This window comes from Desmodus rotundus, chromosome 4, assembly GCF_022682495.2.
Source record: "Desmodus rotundus isolate HL8 chromosome 4, HLdesRot8A.1, whole genome shotgun sequence".
NCBI lineage: Eukaryota > Metazoa > Chordata > Mammalia > Chiroptera > Phyllostomidae > Desmodus > Desmodus rotundus.
In genome coordinates this window covers 5,960,833-5,981,056 of record NC_071390.1, presented here as the reverse complement: position 1 = coordinate 5,981,056, position 20,224 = coordinate 5,960,833, and the positions used below count along the sequence as shown (strand labels likewise).

Here is a 20,224-nt window from a genome sequence, read left to right as displayed (position 1 = left end):
TGCAGGCCTAAAGGTGCCTGTGTGGTGTCCTACTCTGAGGTGGCCAGTGGGAAAATGGGCAGTGACAGAAGCCAATAGTGTTCCTTTGTGTCATGGACAAGACACAGTCTGGTGAAGCCTATGGGCCCTTTTCTGAGTAACACATTTAAGTATGCAACATAAAATATATAGGATTACAAAGGAAACTGAGAAAATTTAAATATAATCACAAAGTATTTTCGAAACCAGATGTATGAAATAGTGGTATCCATGCTTCTTTACAGACAGATGTGGAGCCGGGTGCACTCCTGTCTCATACTCCCACACACTGGGGAGCATGTCCACCCTGGGGTTCACTGTGTAACCACACGCATTTGTCAAAGGGAAAGAAATTCTTTCCTACAAATTGTGACTCTTCCTGTATGTGAATTAAACCTTAATAAAACTATCTCATAAAAGTCGTAGAGGTAGTCTAACAGCTACAATTTTGAAGTTTTGATCACGTTTTAAGAGCGTAAGTACACTAATGCGATGTGAAAATGTCACGAATTTTAGTGACAAATTCCCAGGTGCTGGTGATCCTGCTGGGCTTTGCCATTTTATACCAATCACTGATGTGTAAAATTTCAGCCCGAGATGAGCAGAAATAAAGACGGGGACGTTTTTCCCAGTTTGGGTTGATGGCCCTCATAAAATCCATCCACAGAATGGAGGACACAGAAGGTAAGTGAGGCCGGTTGCGCAGGGAACAGATGGAGAGCTGTGTGGGGTGTCCGTGAACAAGCAGAGTGTCAGCGGCCATCAGACATCAGATGCAGGGACGGGGCGGCCCAGACTGAGGTGAGGGTGACAGAAAGGGGCCAAGAGGCACCATCCTTTACCTCGCTATCCCGTAGGGCATCCAGAAAGTCCCATCTCCTTCAGCTTTTCCAGACTCTTCCAGCCCCAGCTCGGATTCTATTGCACCAGAGACCCCCGCCCCGGTTCTGCTCCCTCGGAGGAGGCCAGCGGTGCAGATCCTGCCCTGGGCCTCCCTTTGGCTCCGGGCTTCTGCTTCCTGCGGCCTGAGCGCTCGGGTCACCACGCCCCCTGCACCACTGCCCGGGCCTGTCGCTAGATGGAGACGGCGCCGGGCCGGCGTGGCCCAAAGCTTCCCTTGACACCACCGTCCCAGCGCCGCCCCGGGACTCCGGTCAAGCCTCCGCCTGCTCCACCTCACCACCGTCTAGGGGGCGCGCGTGTGGGCAGAGAAGGAAGAGTAAAAAGAAAACGCCAGCTCCACGCCCCGGCCCCGTGCCGCCGCGCGCTCCACTGCAGGTGTCGGGGTGCCCGCCGCCCACTCCGGGCGGTCAGCAAAAGGTCCTTCAGGTCGTGCAGAGCGATAACACCACGACTGCCTGACGACACACCCTCCTCGTTGGATCAACCCTCCCAGGCCGCCCAGCAGTCGTCCTCCAGCACCCGTCTTTTTTGCGGGGGCAACCCAGACAGGAAGACCTGGTCCGTGCCCACCGCCCCGCGCCCGAGCACAGCTCCCGCGGTAGGACCTGGCGCTGTCAGCGCGCAGCTCCCCCATGGGGTCTCCCACCAGGTTTCGAGCCCAGGGGCTTAATACGGCCCGGTCCGCGCAGGCGTCCCCACCGCCTGAAGTTCCCTCCCCGCAGCAGCGAGACGCCGCGGCTGCCGGGTCTAAAGCCGGCCGGGCCGGAAGTTGCTCGGCTTTATCTCCTCCCCCTCCGCCCCGGCGGAAGCTCAGGCTCCGGGAGACACGTTCCGGGGCTGCGCTGGCCTGGAGGCGGCCGAATGGAGACCGAGACCGAGGGTGGGCTGTTGACCCGCCGCCCGTCGCTGGCCTCTTCCTGGGATGCCACATGCGGGGCCCTGGACCAGAGCCTCCTTGTCACCAGAGCTGGTGTCGGCGCCCGGGACTTGGAGCGGGATGAGCTGCTGGCGCCGCCTGCCCCCGGGTGCGCCTGGCCGCCGGGGACGGGGCGGCTGCTCTGTGACTGCCACGCTCCCGGGGGCGTTGTGAGGGGAGGCGGGGGCCGGGAGGGGAGAGGGTCTGGGCCCGGCAGCCGGGTGCGGAGCTGGAGAGCCGTCAGTGCGGGGAGCCAGGGCTGGCGTGGGCGAGGGGCAGGGCCCGGGTGACCCGAGGGCCCGGGCGACTGCACCGCGGGAGTGTAGGTGCAGGGGCTTCTGGGCAGGTGACCTGGAAAAGGCAGTGGACACACACGCGGGTGAACCCGTCAGGTCAGCCCTTGGGTGCACCTGTCACAACCGGAATCCGCCTCTCTCCCCAAGTAAACAGAAAGCTGCTGTCCACCTCCCGTCAACCAAAAGAGACGTTAAAAAGTGTCAACAGTTCAGAATCTCCATTCTCTTAATTTTTGAAAAAGATACACTCTGTCTTTTACCGTATTGTGCTTCCCACTCTCATGCACAGAACTGGTGTCCGGTGAACTTGAAATTAAATGAGAAGCAATAACAGGGGATTGAGTAGGATGTCGATGATCAAGGGGAAGACGTAGGGGCAAGCCCTGATGTCTGAAGTATCCATGTCTTGATGGATTTGTATTGAGCATTTGTCGGGGGCTTGGACGGTGCGGGAACCCCAAAGGCATATTGAGCATTTGTCGGGGGCTTGGACGGTGCGGGAACCCCAAAGGCAAATGGAAGTGAACGCAAGAAATACTCAGGGATTAGTAAGTGGGTTAGTGACAGTGTTCAGAGAACTATACTGTATAATATACTTACGTTCTTTTCAGCCAGGGTCTGGTGATGTTGAAAAGGAGCCTGAACAGCCCAGAGGAAACCCCCTGCTTCCTTTTCCTGCGCTGTGACCCTGACGGAGGTGAAGAAATCGTTTCTGTTGGCATTTTAAGTTCGGCGAGAAATATGGAGGTGTATGTAGGAGAGGAGTACTGTGGAACCAGTCGGGGCCAGACTGTTGGTGATGTTCTGGAGAACAGGTTTGTGGCTTCTGCACGTGCAAAGATTCTACCCTAATCTCTCCTTAGCATAACTCAAAATATGGACTATTTTATATATCGTGCATATTGAAACTAAAAGGTACATTTATTGAGCTTTACTATATGCTCTGAGCTGCATGGTTTTATATACATTATCTCATTTAATTCTCTCACTAAGGTAGAAAGAGCAGACACAGTGCTTGCTACCAAATTGCTCTGTTGGGACCCCCCAACTCTTTGTCCCTTGCCAGAAAAATTGAATCTCCGGGTTTAAGTAAAGGCCTAGAAACTGTTTGTTTTTAAGTGTAGCTATTAAAAATGGTAATAAAATTCAAAATAATTTAAATCCTATTTTATTTTTAGTGAACATGAAATTATTTTCTACAAAAAGCATTTAAAATTGGAGTCTCCCACTCTTGCTTGTAGAATCAAGGTAAGTCATCACTAAGTTTTAACTCATGTGACAACTGCAAATGCTTTTGTATAATTTGTACTTACTTTCTGTTGGTTTGGTAATACAGTTAATCCAACTTTGTTCCAGTTTATCTTGATACAAAACTATCTCTTCAGACAACCACAAGTAGTTTTGGCTCCGTTATATATATATTTTAAAAAGAGGAATTAGAGAAGTTATACACAAGAGCATCCGGAAGTTAAAAGAATTTGGACTGGTGTCTTGCATATCAAATATACATCGGGGTGAACTTCTGTGATGTGCCTGAAATCTGGAGAAAGGGTTCTCAGCTGGGCGTCATAAGCCCAGAATGTTAACTCTGCTTTGTTCCATACTAGCTGAGAGACATGGGCAAATCTCTTTGGAACCAATTCATGGGTAAATGAGAGTGCTAAAAAAGTAAATAAATCCTTCCTGTGTACATGAATGTTCATAGCATCATCATTTCTGATAGCCAGAAGGTAGAAACAGCCCAAGTATTCACCGCCCAACGAACGGGTAAATAAAATATGGTACACCCGTGAAATGGAAAAGTGCTCAGTAATAAAGATCAGTGAGTTACTGTTGCATACTACAAGTATGGATGAGCCTTGAAAATAAAAGAAGTCAGTCACAAAGGACAACAGTTGTATGATTCCATATATGTATGAAACACCCGAATAGGCAAATCCATAGAGACTGAAACTCAAGTAGTTGTTGTCAAGGGCTGGAGGGTAGGAGTCGGGGTGCAGGGTGATGGGGAGTGAATGCCAATGATGTAGGGTTGCCTTTGGGGCGATGCTCTAAAATTGTGGTGATGGTTAACACAACTCTGAATATCCGCGAAAAGGAAAGTGTACTAAATTGCACACTGTAAATGGTTGATTGTTGGCATGTGAACTATAATATATCTCAGTAGAAGCAGGCAGGTAATATATGTGCAGAACTGATTATTCCAGGATGCTGTTTTAGATAGTATATAGGAATAGCTACCAAATTTATTTAAGTAAAGTGATTCATTCAATATGAAATACTCATTCAACAAATATTGGAGTGCCTACTAACAACAGATATGGTAGTAAGCATATTAGTGGGTGAGACAGACAGTAGGCCACCTCGAAGAGAAAACTATGTGTGATATTCAGTGGTAAGGAAAGATATGAGGATTAAAAAGCAGAAAGGGGATAGCAGGGAGGTTGGGAGGTAGGAGTATAAATTTAATGGGAGGTCCCTTAGTTATTAAGGACAGTCACCTCTTTGGTACCATGCTCAGAGTTTTCGAATCATGGATACAGTTTGACCTATATCTTCAAGTTACATAGAGTTCGTTCTGTGTGTCTCTGAAGGTAAGTACTTTTGTAACTGTTCTGTGCAAGTACATGGCAGCACAAAGGGTCATTCATTTAGGGAAATTCTAAATCTGCTAAAGCTGGTTCAGGGGCAATAGTAAGTGAAAGTTAAAAATAATAGTTACTGAGCACATTTTTGAACACTGCTGTAGAAGCCAGAAGAGCTAAGTTCCAGGCTTGACTTACGCTAATTGGGTAGCCCTGTGACAAATTAGAAACTCACCCTTAACCTCATCTTTTCTATGTGTGAGCCAGCAGGTCATGTTAGGCCATCTTGACTTTTGCTTAAAATTTTATATCCTAAAACACAGGCTTCTACTTAGGATTTTAGTACATACTTTGCAAGGTCTTCTGAATAGCCTTATTTTGTCTTAGATTATAGCTAGCTGTGGTGTGTTCTCATTTTGAAACAGTTTATTTTTATTCCTTAAGAAAAGGAAACTTTATTTTACCCTTTTCATATAATCTATATTTTTTCAGTTTGAAAATAACATTGTTTTATATAAATAGTTCTTCTAGCCTCATAATAAATTAGAAGTGCTGACCTTTACAATTTTAGGGAACACTTTAACACAAAAATGTACTTGAAGTTTATATTAACTTTCCCAAATACTTCACTACTGCTAATTTGTACAAAAAAAAATTAACCTTAAGTAGTGATTATTACCTAATATTATTTTCCCTGGAACTTTTTGTTTTACAATAGTTGCTCTCCTTTGGTGAAAAGCCATGTGTGTTCGTCAGCAAAGTTGTGGTACACGTGAGACCGGCCTCGGCAAATTCTGCAACACGCTCTCCCGCTGCAGGCGCCCGGGTGGACCTCCAGAGGGTCCAGACCATCATGCGCTCCATGGGGTCCGAGTTGTCGCCTGGAGCTCAGCAACTGATGACTATGGTTAGATTTCAGCAGCAGGTAAGCGGAAGGGAAGATTTTTTCTGGATACCAAAAATTTTCAAAATTAACGGCTTTGTATATAGTATGTACCGACTTAAATTTTTTCTTTGAACTTTTATTATTGATTTGCCTATTATCCATTTACTTCTGTAAAAATTGCATTTTGTAGACCTAATGTCTAACAAAATATTTTTGTTACAGATTTTCACAATTTTTCATAAATTTAGTCATTCACTCATTCAGCAGGTATCCACTACGCCCCTTCTCAGTGACTAAGGCACTTTTTGAGCACTTGAGAAGATTTAAAGATCAATTTTCTATATTGTATCTTTAAGGGTCTTTATAGTCTTATTTTTCTAGCCTGTAAAGAGGAAGGCTTGGATCAGGCAAGCAGATTTGGAGGGATGCACTTGCACAGACAGAAGATAGTTTGGATTAAATCTTCAATATGAAAGGGAACAGGACATAGCTAGGGAATGGATCTATGTCCATTTATGTGGAGCAAAGAAGAGACAGGGGAAGTTTGAAGTGGACCAGGCCTGGGTCACAGGGCTTTGGGTGCCGTTTTTAAAGTCTGTAGGGGTTTTCGCGTTGCCTTTGAAAGACGTGCTAGACCACGCTGTGTGCGGGTGCGCCAGAGGAGAAGCTGACGCTGTCCAGGGTGGGACGACCAGAAGGAGGGCAGCTGCCCGTTACTCCCTCGTCCCCACCAGGGCTCATGAGGGCCCGGTGTCGGACACAGTGGCAGGGTGCGGGGTTGTGGGCTGCCAGCGCCATGGGGCCAGGAGGGCTTGACAGCTCACTGGGTGTCTCCTTTCACGGGTGGAAAGGAGAGTGAGCCATGAAATCGGTGTTTTTACGTGATGACACCAATGTTACACATGGAACCCAAGATAGGAGACTGGGAAAGAAAGCTTTGAATTTTGGGATACTGAATATTAGATGTGAATAAAATGGGTGGGGGGGCATGTTGTGAGCATCGGGAACACAGGTCGAGGGGGGGCAGAGTGGAAGGGAGGTTCACGAGGTGTCCCCCTAGCAGAGGACAGGGACACTTAATATTGGAGAGTAGTGGTAGCGTACCTCCTGTGGTTGTGTTGAGGATCAAATGAAAGAATGCGTATTGCCTGGTTCTACATCACTCCCAAAGGTAGCCGTCATCATTATTGATAGTAACATTTACTTGTTTCCTTGGCTTAGAATTGCATTTCCATCGGAGAGCAGCTGCAGTCGGTTTTGGGAAAGACTGTGTTCACACGAATGATGGGCCTGCAGGCGTCATCTGCATCAGCAGCCAGGGACAGGGCACCCTCCACACCTTTTCCTTTCAGAGCCGGGTTGACTCCTGGAAACGTGACTGGGGACTCAGAAGCTCACACTGACAGCAGTACCCAGCCACCCACTGGAGGAAACATTACAAACCTGGGAGAGTGTACAATTGTGCCAGAAAACCATTGTCTTCCTGAGAATGATCTTAAGAACGCGCTATCTTCTTTCTCACCAAAGAAAGCAAGTGACCACTCAGGTCCACCTAACTCAGAGCTGCTGCCTCTTCTCCAGAATCTGTGTGGTCAAGTGAACGGGCTCCGTGTGGGCCAGAACGCCGAGAGGCCTGGCACCATTTCCAAGCCCAGCGACGGCATCGCTGGTGTCGCGTAAGTATTTATTTTAAGACGAACGTAGTTTAGATTTGGTAGATGGGAGAACAAAGGGAAGGGAAAAGATTTGTCTCAAGGAGTAGTGCTTGAGTACTGAATGAGTTTCCAAAAATAATTTCAGGAGCTTTTACATTTTACCATTAACAGACTTATAAGGAATAACCATTACACAAAGTGAAATTGGTTGCTTTGAAAGAGGTGTGTAAAAGTATAGGTGTTGGGGACGTCTCAGGGATTGTTGTGAAGGAGTCCAACCGTCAGATGGAGGTTGGAGTGGAAAGTTATTTGCATCAAGAGAGAGTAGCTGTGGACTCATAATCTTTACATTGCTTTCATTTGCACTCTTTTTTGGCTGGGTATGTTAGGCATGCCATGGTAATAGATTTTTCTCTTTAGATCATCTTTGACTTAGGCTGATTTTAGAATAATCAAACCTATATTAGGATGACCTTTATTTATAGTAAACAGTCTCTTATCCCCTGATTTTATAGTCCCATGTTTTAGTAGAAAACATATATTTAAGAGATAGTTAAGTATTTAGCATATTCCCTGTCCTTTACATAAACGTAGCATGTCAAAATAGTGTTCTAGACTGGACTTAGGACTCTGGCCATAGTTTTGGCTTAACCACTTCGCCACACTCTTTAATCTCCCGTATTTTAGAGTTTTCACCTGAAAATGCAGTAGCAGCATTAGTTTGGAACTAAAGAATACCATCCGTCAGCGGGATCTAATTTACATGTAGAGAAGACCCCACCAACAGTAGCAGAAAACACATTTTTTCCAAGTGTCCGTGGAAGATTCCCAAGGATAGATTATATCTTATCAGGTAAACCAAAATTAGAAGGATTGAAATCATACAAAGTATGATCTCTGACCATGAATGCATCCAATCCAACTAGAAATCAATGAAAAGACAAGAAAATTATCAAACATTTGGAGATTAAATAACATACTTCTAAATAATCTATGGTTCAAGAAGGAAATCGCAACAGACATTTTACAAAATACATGGTAATTAGTGAAAATGCAACAGATCAGACTTTTGGGGATGCAGCTAAAGGTGCCGAGGTGGATATTTATAGCACTGAGTGCTTGCATTGTAACAGGGGAGAGGTCTCGATAACACAAAACTGTAACCCTCAGCCACGGTGAAGGAGATAATCAGAATGGCCCTATAACCATCGATCAAACTGAATTTTTAATTCAAAAGCCCAGCAAAATAAACCCAAAGCAAACTGAAATAAAGAAATGACAAAGTGGAAATCAACGAAATATAAAATGGAAACTACAAAGAAAATCAAGCAAAATGCTGGGTCTTTAAAAATTTCAATAAAATTGATGTGGTTCTAGTAGGGCTGGCTAACAAGTCTGGCGAAGACAGCAGTCACCAATAGCACAAATGTCACAGGAGGTGTCACTACAAGCTCTCGGGCCATGAAAATGGTACGGGAATAGTGCCAATCACTTTGTGCTCATAAATGACAATTTAGAAGAAATGGATTAAGCCCTCAAAACCCACACACTCCCGAGCTCCACCAAGACCAATGTACACTGAAAGTACTGAGTCATAGTTCGAAAGCGCGTGTGAAGAAATCCCCAGGTCCAGGTGGTTTCAGTGAAGAACCCCACCGAACAGGCAGAGAACACCAAATTTATGGATGAGGAGGGAGGACTTCTCAATTCACTTGACGAAGCCAGTATATCCCCATATCCCTCATGGTCAGAGATCATACTTTGTACTTTTGATGCCAAAAGTACGTTGCTCTAAAGAAAATGAGAGTCATAACAATACATATAAATCCACAGGAAACACACAACTATAGAAATAGTTAAAAATATATCAAAACTTAATATATATGCAGGATCTATAGATGGTAAATTATAAGATGCTGAAGAAATAAATCGGAGAAGACTTAAATAAATGGAGAGGTGTACCATATTCATGGATGTGAAGACCCAACATAGTAAAAACGTCCGTGTTCCCCCAATTGATGTATTTCTATAAAAAGCTGAGGAAGATTTTGTAAACATAGATAAAATTATTCTAAAATTTGGAGATGGAAAGATGAAGGAACTAGAATAGCTGAAATAATTCTGAAAAAAGAATAAAGTGAGAGAAATCACTACTTGATTTCAAGACATAGCTACAATGTTCAAGATGATATTGGCAGAGGGGCCGACGTACACATCAGTGCCACAGAAGACACAGAAACAGCCTCACACAAGTATGGCCAGCTGCTTGGTGATGGAGGCGCAACAGCAGTTCCGTGGGAGGGGCAGTGTCTGTGACCCACGGTGCAGGAGCAACTGGGTGTCCTGGGGGCAAAACGTGAACCATGACCTAAACCTCATACCGTATGCAGAAACTACATCGAAATGCATCATGGACTTCAATGTAAAATGCAAAGCTACACAACTTTTCTAGTAATACCTGGGAGAAAATCTTGGGGACCTAAGACTAGGAAACACCTCTCCTTAGAAATGACAGCAGAAGCAGGGCAATTGAAAATTTGCTGTAGTGGACCCATCAAAATTCAAAACTTTAGCCCAGTGAAAGACCCTGTTAAGAGGATTAAAAAATAAACTACAAAGTGGGGGGGAAATATTTGCAAATAACAAGTCCAACAAATAAAATATTTAAAATACAGGGTGGGGCAAAAGTAGGCTTACAGTTGGAAAATAATACAATAATTAATAAATAATGCTACAAGAATCAGGTGTGGCCCTGGCTGGGTGGCTCAGTTGGAGCATCGTCCCGTACACCAGAATTTTGTGGGTGCAGTCCCCAGTCGAGGCACATAAGAGGGGCCACCGATTGCTGTTTCTCTCACATCAGTGTTTCTCTCCCTTTCTTTCTCTCTAAAATCAATTTAAAAAACCTGTCCTCAGCTGAGGATTAAAAAAAGAATAAACTGTTTCACAGGCTTATAATTAAGCCTTTTTTCCCCCACCCTCTATGTAAAGAACTCTCAAAACTCAAAATTTTAAAAAAAATCCACTTGAAACATGGGCAAAAGAGATAAAGAGACATTTACCGGAGAGGATGTACAAACGGCAAATAAGCACATGAACAGATGATTGAGGCTGACCACCTGGCTATTAGGGAAATGCAAAGAAATACTACAGCAAGATAACACTACAAAGTTATTCGAATGGCTAAAATAGAAAGCTTAAAAAATGGTACAATACCAAATGCTGGTGAAGATGTGGCGAATCTGATCTCATACATTGCTGGTGGGGATGTAAATGGCACAGCCAGTCTAAAAAATATTTTGGCAGTGTCTTGAAAATGAAACATGCAGTTACCATGAGACCCAACAGTCTTATGAGGTCTGTCTAGAAAGTATCCAGCCATGTAATATGAAAAATAGAGACATTTATTAAAGAAAATACAAGAGACATTGTACCAAGGACAATGATGCCTCAGTCCCCTTCAAAGCAGGCACCTTGGGACCTCCCACAGTTCTCCCAGTCGCCATCAGCTGTCCCATCCCATTTTCCTGAGTCTCATCGACAGTCAGAAATCACTTCCCTTTCAAAATTAATTTTAGTTTTGGGAAAAGCCAGAAGTCGCAGGGCACCAAATCTGGGCTGTAGGGGGGCTGAATCACCTGGGTCACTTGATGTTTTGCCAAAAAACTGCACGAGACATGATGCATGAGCAGGTGCATTGTTGTTGTGATGAAGCTGCCAATCACCAGTTGCCCATAGCTGCAGCCTTCTGAATCATCTGAATGGTTTCTGTGGAGGAATGTTCAAGCTTCACACAAAATCTGATGCAGATTCTTTGCTCTACTTGCGCAGTCATTTTGAATGCGACAGCCACACAGTACAACATTCTCACTCAATGTCATCTACCACCCCCGCTGACTAGTATAGTAGAGTCGTCTTTGTTCCTGTGGGCAATCCGGATGTGCCTTTTGGTCCAGTCTCCTTGGCTGCCAGGTTACACTGATGCCATGCAAACCGTTCTCATTAGATTAACAATGGCTGGACTTTTTTGGGACAGACCTTGTACTCCTGGGCATTTATCTCAGAGAAATGGAAAGCTTATGATCACACAAAAACCTGTGCACTGTTATTCATAGAAGCTTTATTTGTATACATTAGCCCCAAACCAGAAACACTCAGAAAGTCCTAAAATGCTTGAATGGCTAAGCAAACAGTGCCATGTCCCTATCGTGGATCATGGATGCTAATCAGCAATTAAAAGGAACGAGCTGTTGATACACACAAAAGTTTGGGTGGCTCTCAGGGGCATTGTGCCGAGTGAGGAGGTCACACACCCTATGATTCCGTCTGCACAGGCATACCTCGGAGGTGTCGCGGGCTCCGTTCCAGACCGCTGTGGTAAAGAGAGTGCAGGAATACAGCGAGTCGTAATGTTTTCTGGTGGAGGCTCTTGCCTCTGATTTGTGAAAAAATGCAACATCCGTGAGGCACAGTAAAGCAAAGCACAGTGAGGTCTGCCTGTTCAAAATGATAGGGATGGGGAACGTGGTCGATGTCACCAGGTGTTACAGATGGGGGGAACTTGCGGAGTGGATGTGACATTGTAGGGGTGGCAGGGGGAAGATGTTTGCGGTTACGGAATAGTTTTGCGTCTTCACTGTGATGTTCCCATGAGTGTGTGTCCGTGTGAGAAAGTGGCACACACACGCTGTCCTAACATCTGTCTCCTGGTTCTGATAGGAAAGGTGCATAGATAGGTAAGGCAGAGCCATTGGAACCATCGGGTGGAAGGTCCTGGGGACTCTAGTATCTTTACAGTTCCCTGTGGATCTATACTTACTTGAAAATAAAGTCGAAAGCCTTCATATATTCTAGAGTAGTGGTTCTCAAACTTTATGATCTTTGCACTCTTAAAAATAATTGAGGATTCTAAAGAAACCTTATTTATGTAGGTTATATAAAATATTTATGTAAAAATATTTAAAAATAACAATAAACCCATTATATAGTAACATAACTTTTATGAAAAAATGTTTTAAGTTCAGTGAGAATTTATATAAATTTATGCAAATCTATATTAGCTTTTGGTTGCATTCTCAAATAGGTTGCATTGTAGCATGTGTAATCAGTGGCTAGTGGACCACAGTAGAAGTAGTCAGAAAAAATGAGTTAATCTCTGAAGAACTACTGCTACCCAAAACCCCCTACCTTAGCAAATTCTAGGAAACAGAAGAATACGTGACCACATGTGCTACGTTAGCCATCGGAGCAATGACATTCTGCATTGTGCAGCCTCTGCTGATGTTGCTGTCCAGTTGGGAGCCTATGCGGATGACAAGTTCCAATGGTATATTAGGGTTACTATGAAAGTAGTTTGATCGTGGAACCCCTAAAAAACCCACAGAGATGCCAGCGTTTTCTGGTGTAGTATGCTGATCTAGTGTTCATCCATTGTGAATTGTAGAAACTGGCGTGTTTTTTATTACGTTTTATTGGCCCAGTCCAGTTACATTTATTTTTAAATGTTTTCAAATTAGAGAAGAGCCGTCCAGTACTTTAGTAAGGTTGTGTGGATGAAAAAAGACAAAACTTAAAATTGCTTGAGGAAGTACTAGGAAGACATACATGGAGACCTTAAAAAATAATTCATCAAGACCAGCTTTGATTTGGAGTTCAAATTCAAGAAGACCATTTCTAAAGACTTGTTCTTTGAGGGTAAAAACTCTATCCTCATTTCACATACTCATTTTAATGGTATGCTTAAGTGTTTATCGAATTAAAGAAATAATGCTTTGGGCATTCGGGTTTGTGGTTGCCTATCATGTCCATTTGAGACTCTAGAAATGTCATAAGGAGACAGCACAGTTGTGACGACAAATTTCAGCAATGTGTATTGGCCGCTTGTTGTGTAGTTTGGTGGTTTTTGTTACACTATTAGGGATACTTAGATTATTTTTTAATTTATTTTTAGAATGGGTGAGCAGCCTCTTTGCTCCTACTTGGAAAAGATTCTTTCTAAAAATATGGAGCTGATGGAAAGGAGACTTACGGACTATATCGATCAGCGAATCCATAAGCTCCAGGAGCACATCGATGGTAAGATTGCTCTGTTGGTGGACTTGCTGCACAATCCCAGCTCCCCCCCCACTGGGACGCCTCTGAGACATTCTGACTCTGGAGAAAGACTTTCAAACGGAGAAAGATGAGCGCTCAACATGCGCAGCGGAGGACAGATTTTGTTAACATATTTATTACAGAGCCCAACCCTAACAGCTCAGGGCAAGTATCTGGTGTCGTTTGAGGATTGCCCTCTTACTTATGTGAGTGACCTCGAGGTTCATTTGAACTGAACTTGCTATTGTAACTCTAGTACTGTACACTACGAGGGAACCTGATTGGGTCGTAAGTTATTTTTTTAATATATTTTATTGATTATGCTATTACAGTTGTCCCATTTCCCCCTACCCTTCCCTGCTGATAACCCTCCTTGTGAGCTCCATTTCTGTGATGCTGTTCCTGTTCTAGTAGTTTGCTTAGTTCATTTCTGTTTTTGTTTTTTTTTAGGTTCAGTTGTTGATAGTTGTGAGTTTCTTGTCATTTTACTATTCATAGTTTTGATCTTCTTCTTTTTTTTATATAAGTCCCTTTAACATTTCATGTAATAAGAGCTTGGTGAGGATGAACTCCTTTAACTTTTACCTTATCTGAGAACCACTTTATCTGCCCTTCCATTCTAAATGATAGCTTTGCAGGAGAGAGTAATCTTGGATGTAGGTCCTTGCCTTTCATGACTTCAAATACTTCTTTCCAGCCCCTTCTTGCCTGTAAGGTTTCTTTGGAGAAATCAGCTGGTAGTCTTATGGGAACTCCTTTGTAGGTAACTGTCTCCTTTTCTCTCATTGCTTTTAAGATTCTCTCCTTATCTTTAATCTTGGGTAATTTTATTATGATGTGCCATGGTGTGTGCTTCCTTAGGTCTAACTTCTTCAGGACTCTCTGGGCTTCCTGAACTTCCTGGAAGTCTTATTTCCTTTGCCAGATTGGGGAAGTTCTCCTTCATTATGTTTTCAAATAAGTTTTCAATTTCTTGCTCTTCTTCTTCTTCTCCTTCTGGCACCTCTATGATTTGAGTGTTGGAAGGTTTAAAGTTGTCCCAGAAGTTCCTAAGCCTCTCCTCATTTTTTTGAATTCTTGTTTCTTCATTCTGTTCTGGTTGAATGTTTCTTTCTTCCTTCTGGTCCAAACTGTTGATTTGAGTCCAGGTTTCCTTCCTGTCACTGTTGGTTCCCTGTACATTTTCCTTTATTTCACTTTTCATAGCCTTCACTTTTTTCTCTATTTTGTGACCATACTCAACCATTTCTGTGAGCTTCCTGATTACCAGTGTTTTGAACTGTGCATCTGACAGCCTGGCTTGTCACTTAGTTGTATTTTTTCTGGAGCTTTGATCTGTTCTTTTATTTGGGCCGTACTTTTTTGTTTTGGTGCGCCTGTTACTTAGTGAGGGGTGGAGCCTTAGGTATTCACCAGGGTGGGGCAAACCACGTAGCTGCGCTGTAGCTGTATGTGGGGGAGGGGTCTGAGAGGAACGATGGCGCTTGCTCAGCTCTCGGCCAGCTTCCAATCACTTCCCCTGCTACCCACAAGCAAATTGGACCCTTTGGTGGGTCCTCCCAGGTGGGTGGGCTTCTAGGACCCTGTGGGTCTCTCCAACAAACTCTCATGTAAGTCTGGGAGTTTCTCCTGCATCCTGAACCCCCACAGGTTTTTTCAGTTAGAGGTTTTGAGGATTTATTTCCCCGTGCTGGAATCTGGGTTACGTGGTCTGTCTCACTCCCCAGTTGTTCCTCCTGGTTTATCTGCATGTAAGTGCCGGACCACCCGCTCTGCCAGCTGCTGCCTCCCCAGCCCAGTCCTCCAGCCACCACCTTGCCGTGAGTCCTCTCTGCCCCGGCTGCCCACTCCACCCCTCCTACTGATCTGGATGAATGTTTCTTCTTTAACTCCTTGGGTGTCAGACATCCATACAGTTCGATTTTCTGTCACTTCTGGTTGTTGTTGGTTGTTTTTAAATTTGTTGTTGTCCTTCTTTTGGTTGTGCGAGGGGGCACAGCGTATCTACCTATGCCTCCATCTTGGCCGGAAGTCCCAGGTCTTAAGCTATTTTGTTCGCAATATGGTTTACTCTTACAGAAATTTATGCATACTTCTGTGTTGTTTAAGTGTTTAAAATTTTTAAGGATTTCTAATGCAATGTATTTGATAGATGTATATTTTTATTTATAAAATACCTTATTTCATAGCCCTGGAAGTATGAAAAATAATGCTCAGAGTGTTTGATAATTTTTTTTTCCTAATTGTTCTTGAAAAATTGGATACTTAAGACTTGGAACCTTTAACTCAGATCACGAATTTACATCTTGTACCGTTTATCTGAGATAATAAGATGCAATGTTTGGCCTCTCTACATACACACTGGGACTGCTGTAGTATCTGTTTCAGTAGAGTGTAGCAGTAAGTAGGACAGAAAAGTCAGAACCAGCCTGTGGCTTGTTAGGGTTATAACTTTAGATTTACTGTTGAATGTAAAGCAAGGGAAGTTGCCTTGTTTTGTGTCAATCCAGCCAGAAAGCATAAGGAGCTCTCCTTTTCTGAGCAGACGCAGGCTCTCCCTCCCGAGCCCTCTCCTGGGACGCTGCAGAGCGACGAGCTGAGGCTCCGTGCTGAAGGAGCAAGGCACGCAACTCAAGGGGAAGGCGGCTCTCACTGGCGGGCCTAATTTTCAGAAACTATAACTATTGCTGTGTGCTGAAGGGGGATGTATTTGCACCTAAAAAATAAATGTGTCCATTTTGGACACTCCTGAGCTTAGGTTAATACAGTTGCTTTATTTGCAGCGACCCTGTGCTTATTCGTATACGCTTTCCTCAGCTTTACGACACTGCACAGGAACACAGCACACGGGACGCATTGCTGCCACAGCCAAGTGAGGGTTTGCATGTCGCTTTTTCTAGTCTTTTCTAGTCTGTGGGGCATTCACAGCATTTATAGCTGCAAGATCGTATTTCCTCCCTGGTGTGGCTCAGTGGATTGAGTGCTGGCCTGTGAAGCAAAGGGTCGCCTGTTCAATTCCCAGTCAGGGCACATGCCTGGGTTGCAGGCCAGGTGCCCAGTAGGGGGCGTGCAAGAGGCAGCCACACATTGATGTTTCTCTCCCTCTCTTTCTCCCTCCCTTCCCCTCTCTCAATAAATTAAAAAAAAAAAAATCTTTAAAATAAATAAACACTTTACAAAAATTTTTTCTTAAAAAGACAATGTTTCCTTTGTCATTCAGGAGCAATCTGTCTCACTTCTTTTTGAGCCCTTCATTAAGCCAGATGTAGCTTCTGGTATCTGTGGTCTCTTCGCTGATTGTAAAATGCCTCCCTGCGAGTATAGCCCCGACCCGCACCTTCAGAGCCAGGACCACGAGCGGAAATAGGTGTAGGTGGTTGAAGATAACGACAGAGTTTTCGGATGAGGAGATATAACTGAGGAGCAGGATCACAATCATTCAAAAAATATGTGGCAACGTGAAATTTAATGTGCCTGTTTAATGGTTTTCCCACACTATGAATTCCACGTGTTTTCGGACTTTGTTAAGTGGAGCACTGGGTGCTGGACAGTGGTCCCCATTTAACAGAAGACAGCGGCAGAAGTTGAAACAGAGGCTTCTCGCTCACAGGCCCTGGAGGAAGTACAGGGCACGCCTTGAGGGCACACGCAAGGAAGTCAGAGGCAGGGCCTTGGGGGGCACGTGCTGTCACTGGCCCGTGGGATGAGTGCTTCGGTCCCGTGGCTAAGGCTGGGTTCGTCAGTTCACACCAGAAAGGGTGGGGCTTTGGTGGCTCCACAGGGAGGCCTGGGGAAGACTGCTGATCGTAGGGGCCGTTGGGGGAGTCACGTCAGGAACATGACCTGTAACTCTCTGGGCTGTTACCATGCGCTTGCAGGAGGGGTCGAGCGTCGGTTTAAGGCCCCCACAGGCCACTTGGCCAGACAGAATGGATACCAAGGCAGCAGGCAAGTTAGGGAGGAGGCTGGCTTTCTGTCTTCGTCTTTCATTTTATACCCTAACTAATACCTCACTGGCAGCCCACACTTGCTGACTCCCTCGGGTGCTGAGAGCGAGGGCGTCTGCAGTGTGACGTGCAGGAGTGGACAGCAGCGGCCGAGAATCAGCGAGCGGAGCTGCGTGATTCCCTCTAGGTTGCAGGGGCTTGTTTTCTTCTCAGCTGGATGTGCTTTGTGAATCCACACCCACAAGGCCGTTCACCCAGGTCAGGTTTTTGGTTGGTTTGTGTGTGTGCTTGTTTGTTTTTGGCAAAGTACCCATCCTGTGTCTACCACCTGGGTCAGGTGGTTGCAGACACTGCGACACCTGCGAAATCGCACCTCTGGTGGCAGAGAGCAGCCCGGATCTCAGGCCACTGGGAGGAAGCCCATGAGCCCCCCTCACGTGGCCCAGGTCTCACCTCAGTGCTTCCTTCATGGCTCCTCCTGCTCAGCTCCCAGGACCTCATCATTCCCTTCGACACCTGCCGGCCCAGGAGCTTGCTACGGCCCTGGCCCTGCCCCAAGGAGTCCAGTGTTGCCCGTGGGAGAGGCACCCCCGGGGAAACCCTACTCCCTCAGAGCCACTTAGTGCTCAAGGCCCCGAGGACACAAACGTGGGACGGACAGCATACCCTCAGATGTCAGCACAGCCCAGTCCGGCCCCAGGGGAGGCAGCCACTCTTTCAGTGTCTGAGAGCAGGGCCACACAGTGAGATCCAGGTGGAACTGACCACCAGGAAAACGTTTGGCTCACTTGGAGACTTCGCTATTCCCTTTCCGCCCAGGCTGCTCTGAAGCTTCACTCTAAACAGGGTTTTCTACTGTTTTTTCATCCCAAGCATCTAGCAACAGTGATTTCCCTTCCTGTTCAAGTGTCTACATGCCTTCTTTTGATTTTCTACTCTCACTCTCCTTATTTTGTCACGTAATATTACAAGCTAGTTGCTCCAAGTCCCAAAGTGGGAAATTTACAAAGTTAAGTACATTTATAACCAGCAACAACAAAAATACCAGAGGCAGAGAGGTTTAGCTTCAATACTGCATTTATTCCAAAGTCCATGAATGTTATACAGTACGTAATAGAATGTAGAAAACTTGACTTGAATAATAGTCTACTAAGGAGGAAATACTGCCCTTTGGATATTTGTGCCCACCAAGTCAGAGACCCTCGTTTGCATCACAGAAGCATGGTGGCAGGGGATCAAGGTCAGCAGGCAAGTTACATTCGTCACAGCACTGGAGGTTGGGATAGGACCCAGCGGTTATGGATGAGGCTGCGGCGATCTTGTCCCGGGTGACTGTGAAAGGATTACGTTTTAAGGCCAAACAAACAGGTAGCTTTGGAGCTCTGAAGAAAAGACAGACACACACATGGGATTAGAAATTTCTTCTTAGTCCATTTCTTACAAAGTCAAGGGTGTCTGACAACTTTAGGGCTGCAGCCAGCCAAACATATGACACCGGCTTGAGATGAAAGCTCTCTGCCCCTGTCCCAAGTTCTTACCTTATTTATTCCCGTCCTTAGATTGCTAGAAATGTAAAATCAGATCACAGCAAATAAGGGAGAGTGGATTGCAACTATGGATCACCCAGCCGATAACTGCAGGCTCGCTAAATGCAGAGCATGATGGGGAAGGTGCCATAGTCAGCTGTTCCCCGGGTTCTGGAATGTACCTTCTAGCTCACAGGTAACAGGCTTACCTTCCCTAGAATGGGAACATCACTTCTTCTGACAACAAATCCCTCCCATATTTGAAGGGTCCTCTCCCCAAAATTCAATTACCTGTCAGATCTACACTCCTTTTCAGGAATCCCCCAGGATCTTCACACAGCTCAGCTTCCCCACAGTCTTATAGGCCCACTTCACCATCCCCAAGGCCAAGGGCAATGAGTGAGGGAACATGGTGAGAGCCCCCAGCTCAGGCAAGGGGAGACCAACTCAGCCTGCCTCTGAGTGAACGGGAGGCAGAGACTCAGGGAGTCTGAGACTCAGAGACTCAGGTGGCCTGACCACAGTCTTCAGTCTGCAGTGCCCGGGGAGCAGGGAGGGCCGGCCCCTGAGCTGAGTCCCCCAGCTGAGGGTGCACTCCACAAGGTCAGGTGACAGCAGGGATCACTGACACACACAGCCACCTGCCTGGAGAGCTGAGAACTCTCACCTGTGAGCTCACAAACCCAAGCCAGGAGGGGAAGAAGCCAAGGTCCTGTACTCACCTGCCTTTGCCTTTTCAGACCTGCCTGCTGCTCCTGACCTCAGTCAGGATGTGGCCCCAGGGCCAGGAGTGGCCCTGCTCCAGCAGAGAGCCCCAGGTGTCCCGAGGGAGGGGCCTCATTCACTCTCCCCACTCACTCACTTCAGTATGTCGATCAGTTTGCACAGAAGACTGGTGACACAGGACATCAGCACAAATATGGCAATCAATAAGGCGACACCAGCAGCAGTCATAATCTTGAGGTCGAACATCTTCCCGTGTAGCACCTGGGCAGGGAAGTGCAGGCAGGCAGTGACTATGGCTCCCCTCCCCCCACCACCACGCAGCAACTCAATGTGCTTCTTTCTCCAGGGGAGAGAGAAGAAACCCCAAATCGCAGAGCCTCCTGCCTGTGAACCACCGAGGGGTCTGCCAGGGAGGCCTCCGAGCCTAAGCTGACCCAGTGTGGGTCTGGGTTGATTTGTGGATGACAAGGACTGAAATGCAGTCACAGAGAAGTAACTCCGCAAAGACACTGGGAAGAATCTTTTCTCTTTCACAGGCAGTAACTGCATCTGTAAGTAAAAAACAGGCCTGCCCTTGAGCAAATGGTTTCTTCCCAAACTCCCGGGTCTCATGAAACGTATTCACTGATAGAGTCGGGATCAACCCCTTGCTGTTCATCTGAGTCAAAAATAC

The 20,224-nt window shown here is 45.7% G+C and overlaps 1 protein-coding gene across 1 annotated transcript; it reads left to right on the top strand.

The window, feature by feature from the left end:
- Positions 1-1,346: 1,346 nt before the first annotated feature.
- Positions 1,347-19,316, top strand: C4H10orf88 (chromosome 4 C10orf88 homolog). The gene is made up of 6 exons (XM_053922857.2): positions 1,347-1,946; positions 2,745-2,948; positions 3,312-3,381; positions 5,437-5,643; positions 6,826-7,280; positions 13,210-19,316. Exons 1-6 carry the CDS (start codon positions 1,783-1,785, stop codon positions 13,442-13,444), a joined length of 1,335 nt encoding a protein of 444 aa, XP_053778832.1. The 5' UTR covers positions 1,347-1,782; the 3' UTR covers positions 13,445-19,316.
- The last annotated feature ends 908 nt before the right edge of the window (positions 19,317-20,224 follow it).